The sequence below is a fragment of the Colletotrichum fructicola genome (genome assembly GCF_000319635.2).
Source record: "Colletotrichum fructicola Nara gc5 chromosome Unknown KSG_Nara_v1_contig03, whole genome shotgun sequence".
NCBI classification, from domain to species: Eukaryota; Fungi; Ascomycota; class Sordariomycetes; order Glomerellales; family Glomerellaceae; genus Colletotrichum; species Colletotrichum fructicola.
This window is the reverse complement of record NW_027094053.1, coordinates 6,190,849-6,197,599: the sequence shown is the minus strand read 5'-3', so window position 1 is coordinate 6,197,599 and position 6,751 is coordinate 6,190,849. Positions and strand designations below refer to the sequence as shown.

Genomic DNA, 6,751 nt, shown 5'->3' with positions numbered 1-6,751 from the left:
GGACCCACCAAATCCAATGGCGCATTTGCTAGAAGGTTCTAGGAATATCGACAAGGTCAATGGCAAGGTTATAAGAATGCCCAGGAAATAGGGAGGATACGGTTCTGTTTCCTGTTCTTCAAGAAGATTTATTGTACTCGTAGTAGTAGGCTAGACCAATGGCATCGACCTTGTCCTAGACCCTTACATAGAACGTTTTTAATTAGCTATAGGGAAGATGTATCACTATAGAGGTCCAGGGCGAGAGAGGTAACCAGGCCACTTCGAACAGCTAAGCCGCACAATAGCGCCAACATAAAGATGATCGAGTGCCGGCCGAATTGCCCATTTGTGATGTAGTTATAGCGACGCTTATGGATCTAAACTCCCGCAAGCAGGTCAGAGTTGCACTGTCAATCAACTCCTACAGCTGTCAGATCAACTTCGGCTCGCTCGTGTTCCCTCGTGCAACCTCGGGTTCGAATGGAGCATCATCCACGTACTAGCGAAGAAGCCCTGCAGTCAGCTTACCTTTCCAAGGTTGGATAAGAAATCGGGTCGATTGATTGGGTGCCGTTTCGATCAAAGTTGCCTGACGAAGATGGGGCATGCAAGTCTTCAGAGTACGCAGCAGCGTCGGACCCTTGTTAGTGCTAGGGCTAAACCGCATCCTCCTGTTCAGAGAAAACTAGTCTTGCTAGTCTAAGTCGTGATACTACGCTGAATGCATTGCACGATGGTTACACGATTGGTGATCAGTGGACGAATTACAAATAGACCATTGCGATTTGTTCAGTCGGATTTGTAGGCCAGGGACCACAGTGAGGGATCCTGTGGCAGGGGTTCGGCGACCAGGGGGCTCCTCCAGCACCGGTATTTAAGAGAGAATGGCACAGCGAACGGAATCGATATCGAATTTTCGATCGGGTTTCCTCTTCTCGTCGTCATTCGTAGCGATGGGCACTTTATTTCTTCAACTTGGCCTCGGCGCGGCCTTGATAGCAGTGTACGTGATCAACAAACTTTTGGGTGCATCCAAAAATGCAGGCCGGCCTCCTTTGCCGCCCGGTCCCAAAGGCCTCCCGGTAGTGGGAAATGTCAACGACTTGCCGAAGCCTGGAGATTTCGAAGCTCATCACTGGATTAAGCACAAAGATCGCTATGGTTGGTTCTCCTTTCTTGCGTCAGATCACGCCAATTAGACCGAAATCGTTGACTCAAATGCCAACGTAAGGTCCTCTCAGCTCAGTCACAGTACTGGGCCAGACCTTGGTTATTATCAACGACCTGCAGCTAGCCCTCGAACTGCTGGAGAAACGATCCGTGATGTATTCTTCAAGACCAAGGCAGATCTTTGCCGGCGAAATGTTGGTTTTCAATTCCCTTCAGTGACTTGGTTACAGGCTGTAACATCTGTACTTTCTTACTGTTGCTCACACAACGCATAGGATTGGCTGGGAGAATACGCTCGCGATGCAGGACCATAATGACAGGTTTCGCAACTACCGCAAGAACATTAGTCGCATCATCGGCTCGAAGACGGCAGCAGCACAATACGATGCGCTCCAGGAAGCAGAAGTCGGTCATTTCTTGCTACATGTTCTTGACCACCCCGAAAAACTCAGAGATCACATCAGACGGTAAGCTTCATCTGAATGAGCCAGGGGGGTCAATGTTGAAACAGGTCCCTAACATATCTTCAATGTTGGCAGGGAGGCTGGCTCGGTTATTCTAAGAGTTGCGTACGGGTATAACCCGGAACCATTCAAGGACGACTATCTCATTGATTTGGCCGGAGAAGCCATGGACCAGTTCGCCCAAGCTGCTGTTCCTGGAGCCTTCCTGGTAGACATCTTCCCTCTCTGTAAGTTTCATGAAAGCTCTTGAAGATCAAAGTCTAATTCATAGAAGTACGTCATATTCCCGAATGGTTTCCGGGGGCCAAATTCAAGCAAACTGCGAAGGAGTGGCATTCCACGCTGAGAGGCGTAGCAGAGAAGCCTTACGCCTTTGTCAAGCATCAAATGGCTCAAGGAAAGGATACATCGTCTTTCGTCTCACATCTTATCAGAGACGGTGGCCTAACGCCTGAGGAAGATTTCGTCACGAAGTGGTCAGCAGCGTCCTTGTACACCGGGGGAGCCGACACGGTACGATGCATCATCTTACCTCCTTAATAAACACGAGTCCGATCGTTGTACTAACAGATAGTAGACCGTCTCTTCGATTGATTGCTTCTTCCTGGCCATGACTCTCTTCCCTGGACCTCAACAAAAAGCACAGGAAGAGATTGACAGAGTCATCGGCACAGATCGTCTTCCCCTTGCTTCTGACCGACGGAATCTGCCCTACACAGACGCTCTTGTGAAGGAACTCCTTCGCTGGCAACCCATTGCTCCTATGGGTCTACCCCATGCAAGTTCTGATGACGATGTAGTTGAGGGATATTTCATTCCGAAGGATGCACTGCTTCTGCCGAACATTTGGTAGGTGCACCGGCATGCTATGATGTGATTTATTGGGTGAAACTAACTTGAATGCAGGCACTTCACTCATGATCCGGAGGTGTGGGACCAACCAGACGAGTTTAGACCCGAACGCTTTCTTTCTGGCCAAGATCAGGAATCCGCACTTGATCCTCACAAAATTGTCTTCGGCTTCGGTCGGCGGGTTTGCCCCGGACGCATCCTTGCTGATAATGCACTATTCATCAATGTTGCTCAATCTCTTGCGGTCTTTGACATCAAAAAACCTGTCGTTGATGGAAAGGAAGTTGATCCTACGGTCAAAATGACGCCGGGAATTGTGAGCCATCCGGAGCCCTTTGATACATCTATTAAGCCTAGGTCTGCGCATCACGAGAAGCTGATCCGTTCGCTGGAGCAAACATACCCATGGGAGGAAAGTGATGGAAAGATCTTGGAAAGCATGGAGCTTTAGCTATCTAGGAAATACGCTCAGAATGACAGCTTTGTAACATGTTCCCACTTCTTATCTGAAGCCGTCAGCGCCTCAGCGGCTGCTGCGGCATGTTGAATCGTGTCCGGCCCCAGTAGCACACGTAACGGCGGCTGTTCAACTTCAGCGATGTGCATGATAGCCCTGGCAATGGTTGACGGTTCAGACCAGTCGTCAAAAGCTCGTTCCCTTGCTTCTTTCATGAATCCCACCGTCTTCTCATAGGCCTCGCTGATATGCCCATGGCCCATCGATGAGCCCGCCCAATCTGTCTTGATTCCACCTGGCTCGAGAACTGTGACTTTGATACCGAGTGGTGCAACCTCGTTCGACAAGACCGTCGAGAATCCTCCAACAGCCCATTTGGCGCTCTGATAAGCCCCAAGCCCAGGTGATCCAAGTCTCCCCCCAACTGAAGATACTTGGAGGATGTGGCCGAAACCTTGCTCCCGTAGGAGTGGTAGCACAGCTTTGGTGACATTGACAACTCCAAAGAAGTTCGTCTCTATCTGCGCTCGGAATGATTCTAGGGTCATGTCTTCGATAGAAGCGCAGTCCGCGTAACCGGCATTATTGACAACAACGTCGATTCGGCCAAATTTGTCGTAAGCTTGCTGTACAACCTCGAGAGCATTGCGCGAATTTGTGACATCCAAGGCTGCTAGCAAAACCCGCGCCTTTTCGTACGTTTCCTCGAGATGACTGAGTTGTTGCGGATCTCTTGCCGTTGCGACAACTGAGTCGCCGTTTTCGAGTATGGCCTCGACAAGAGAACGACCCAAACCACGAGAAGCTCCAGTAACGAACCAGACCTTCATGTTGAGGATCTTTTTAAAGAGAGGTTTACTATGCAGAGAGAAGTTTAAGTGTGCTGTGGCCTTGGCATAATTCTTCTCTTACGTTGTCAGCTTCCGTGACTATATATGTAGAAGAGCTGTTTCCGTTAACTCCGATACAAAGTCGTTGATCTATTTCTGTTGGAGTTTTAAGAAGCCTACTAGGTTTTGTGCAAGTGTCTTGGTAATCGACGTCTCGTTAAGTCCGTCTTTGTCCGGCATGCATGACCTAAACTCAGCGACGCCAGGCAGTTCAAAATGCCATTGGTCTGTTCTCGGACTTACCACAAGCTTACACTATGTTATCTCCTCTAGCCGCAGATGTACTGGTATCTGGCCAGGCTCAGTAGATAAAGTCGGCCATACGAGTGCCTATCTGCCATTGAACTTTACGGTTCCGGCCGTAATTACTCCAGAGTGGCAAAGGCTGTAGTCAGCGCTGTCCAAGCATACCGTGCGCGAGCAAAACCACCACCAACACGGACCTTGATGTCTTCTGCGAATAATCAAGACATGACTTAATCATAATAAGTATGCGGTGAGAGGATTGGCGGCAATCTCAAGTGCTGCTAGCTCTTAAGCCAACCCATTAGGTTTCCTCCAGGGTGGGAAGTTAATAGCTGAAAATTGGCAACCCCTTGCAATACGAATTATTGCAGAATTCCACGAATGTGCTGTAAGACGGAGGCAGGTCCTGCGGCATGACATGTTAAATGGCAGCGCTCTGAGCCTTTCAACTCAGCAGGGGTATCGTTCGATGCATTCTGCCCATCCAAGAGACCCGAAACCTATTTTTCAAGTCTGGGCATATGTCTTATATCGTGCACTTGACTTTGATCGGCCATTTCCAATTCCTGAAATAGCGAGGCGCTCCTGACTTATCAGTCTACATTTTTGATGCATAATTGACCTCTTCTCCGTCCTTCCCAGTCCTTCAAGATGGCTCATGCCAGCCTAAAGCACCCCGCGTTCGGTACTTCTGGCACTTGCTTCACTGCGGCAGGCATGGTGACACTGCAGATCCCCCACAATCTCGCGAGTCCAGAACCACGGCACGCGGCATCCCACTGGAAGGCCTCCAAATCATGCCACGCTCCGCTCTGGCGTGGCATTTTTCTTATTCTCGTTGGCATCCTTTTAATCTAAATTTCTTGTGGCGTATCCAGTCACAGTCATGATGGAACCCAGCATGTCCCTTTCATTGGTGGAATCCCTGCTAGACTTGTGTTTCAACGAGGGGCAATTGCCAATGAAAACCGGGATAAGCCGCCCTCGATAGTATCGCAGCCGTGGCATTCGCATTTCTGGTTCCGATGTTTCCTTTTACGCTTAAACTGTGGTTCCCGTGATGGGATACCGTAGGCGGTAAGGGAGCAACGTAGCCGTGCCAAGCAAGTAGTTTGCCATCTCGGCGTCTGGAGTTGAGGGTGTTGAGTGTGATGATAATTGTAACAATGGATCCTCTGGAAAGAAAAGGAATATGTGTTAGTGATAAATATCATCTGGTTCTCCGAGTCTGAGCAGGTTCTTTCTGTTAACTTGCTCAGCCGCCGTTGGTACTCCAGACGCCTCCCACACAAGCCGCGATCATCAGTGGTCTGATCAACAGTATCCTCGCAGCATTGTCGCATTTTGGGAAAGTCTCCAGGAAGATGAAGATCACTGCCTGCATTCTCGGTCTTGGTGCGGCTCTGGTGGCCGGCCACGGATACGTCGACAACGCGACCATCGGAGGAACATACTATCAGGTTTGCTTGCCTCCAACTTCATTCTCCATCACGTACGTGTACTGACAGTCACATAGTTCTATCAGGTAGACAGAACTTCTATTCAGACTTGTTGATAACGTAGCTCACACAACTTCAGCCGTACTCTGACCCTTACTACTCCACTCCTGTAAGTCTCAGACTGTGCATGTCAAGGTCGAGTGACAGCAGCTGACTGAACCTGTGTAGCCTCAGAGAATTTCCCGCGCGATCCCAGGCAACGGACCTGTTGAGGACGTGACTTCGATCGACATCCAATGCAACGGATACACTGCTGGGGGAGTCAGTGGCTCTAAGCCCGCGCCTCTTCACGCCACTGCCGCCGCCGGCTCATCCGTCACCCTGAAATGGACGCTGTGGCCTGACTCTCATGTCGGCCCAGTCATCACCTATATGGCACGATGCCCTGATACTGGCTGCACTAGCTGGCTCCCGGGCACTTCGTAAGAGGATCATCAGTTGCAACAAGAGACGTAATGCTAACGAGATGCCGCCAGCGCTGTGTGGTTCAAGGTCAAGGAGGGTGGTCGCGATGGAACATCCAACACATGGGCTGACGTGGGTTGAACCTTTTTAAGAAATACTCCAGACGATGTTGAATCACTTGGCTGATGATGATGTTACACAGACTCCTCTCATGGTCGCCAACTCGGGCTATCAATACACCATCCCGTCCTGCCTGAAGCCCGGATACTACCTTGTTCGCCACGAGATCATCGCCCTGCACGCGGCTTACTCTTACCCCGGCGCCCAGTTTTACCCGGGATGCCACCAACTGCAGGTTACTGGCTCAGGAACCAAGACTCCTACCTCGCTGGTTGCCTTCCCGGGTGCATACAAGGCCACTGACCCTGGCATCACCTACGACGCCTACAAGGGTACGTCAACTAGATCCTGTGTCATGTTTTTCAACCATCTAACTCCTTTGCAGCCCAGACTTACACCATTCCTGGTCCTGCTGTGTTCACTTGCTAGACAAACTGACCACCACTGATCGACGATGAAGCTGCCGTTCTGATGCTTGGGTGTGGAATTTTTACCTTCTTGTAAATAGTCAATTCTGCTTAGTATATACTCACAACAACTCGTTGGATTGATTCCACCTTGATTGGGCTCAGTGTCTCGTGCATGTCAGAGGTCAATGTGTCATGAGCCTTTTCTGCGCCATTCACATGTGGTGGAGAAGACCAAATGCAATGCCAAGAAAACATG

The 6,751-nt window shown here is 50.0% G+C and overlaps 3 protein-coding genes across 3 annotated transcripts; 2 read left to right on the top strand and 1 right to left on the bottom strand.

The window, feature by feature from the left end:
- Positions 1-935: 935 nt before the first annotated feature.
- ordA-1 (O-methylsterigmatocystin oxidoreductase) lies at positions 936-2,919 on the top strand (the record flags this gene model as incomplete). Its single annotated transcript, XM_032031350.1, has 7 exons — positions 936-1,143; positions 1,214-1,346; positions 1,428-1,619; positions 1,692-1,843; positions 1,891-2,129; positions 2,194-2,465; positions 2,523-2,919. 7 exons carry the CDS (start codon positions 936-938, stop codon positions 2,917-2,919), a joined length of 1,593 nt encoding a protein of 530 aa, XP_031889319.1.
- Positions 2,920-2,936: 17 nt separating this feature from the next.
- On the bottom strand, positions 2,937-3,755 carry CGGC5_v006581 (Oxidoreductase BOA17; the record flags this gene model as incomplete). The annotated part of the gene is made up of 1 exon (XM_032031349.1): positions 2,937-3,755. One exon carries the CDS (start codon positions 3,753-3,755, stop codon positions 2,937-2,939), a length of 819 nt encoding a protein of 272 aa, XP_031889326.1.
- Positions 3,756-5,425: 1,670 nt separating this feature from the next.
- Cel61a-3 (Polysaccharide monooxygenase Cel61a) lies at positions 5,426-6,514 on the top strand (the record flags this gene model as incomplete). The annotated part of the gene is made up of 7 exons (XM_032031348.1): positions 5,426-5,521; positions 5,578-5,586; positions 5,640-5,669; positions 5,729-5,982; positions 6,037-6,097; positions 6,168-6,417; positions 6,471-6,514. The coding sequence occupies 7 exons, from the start codon at positions 5,426-5,428 to the stop codon at positions 6,512-6,514; spliced, it is 744 nt and encodes a 247-aa protein (XP_031889325.1).
- Positions 6,515-6,751: the final 237 nt, after the last annotated feature.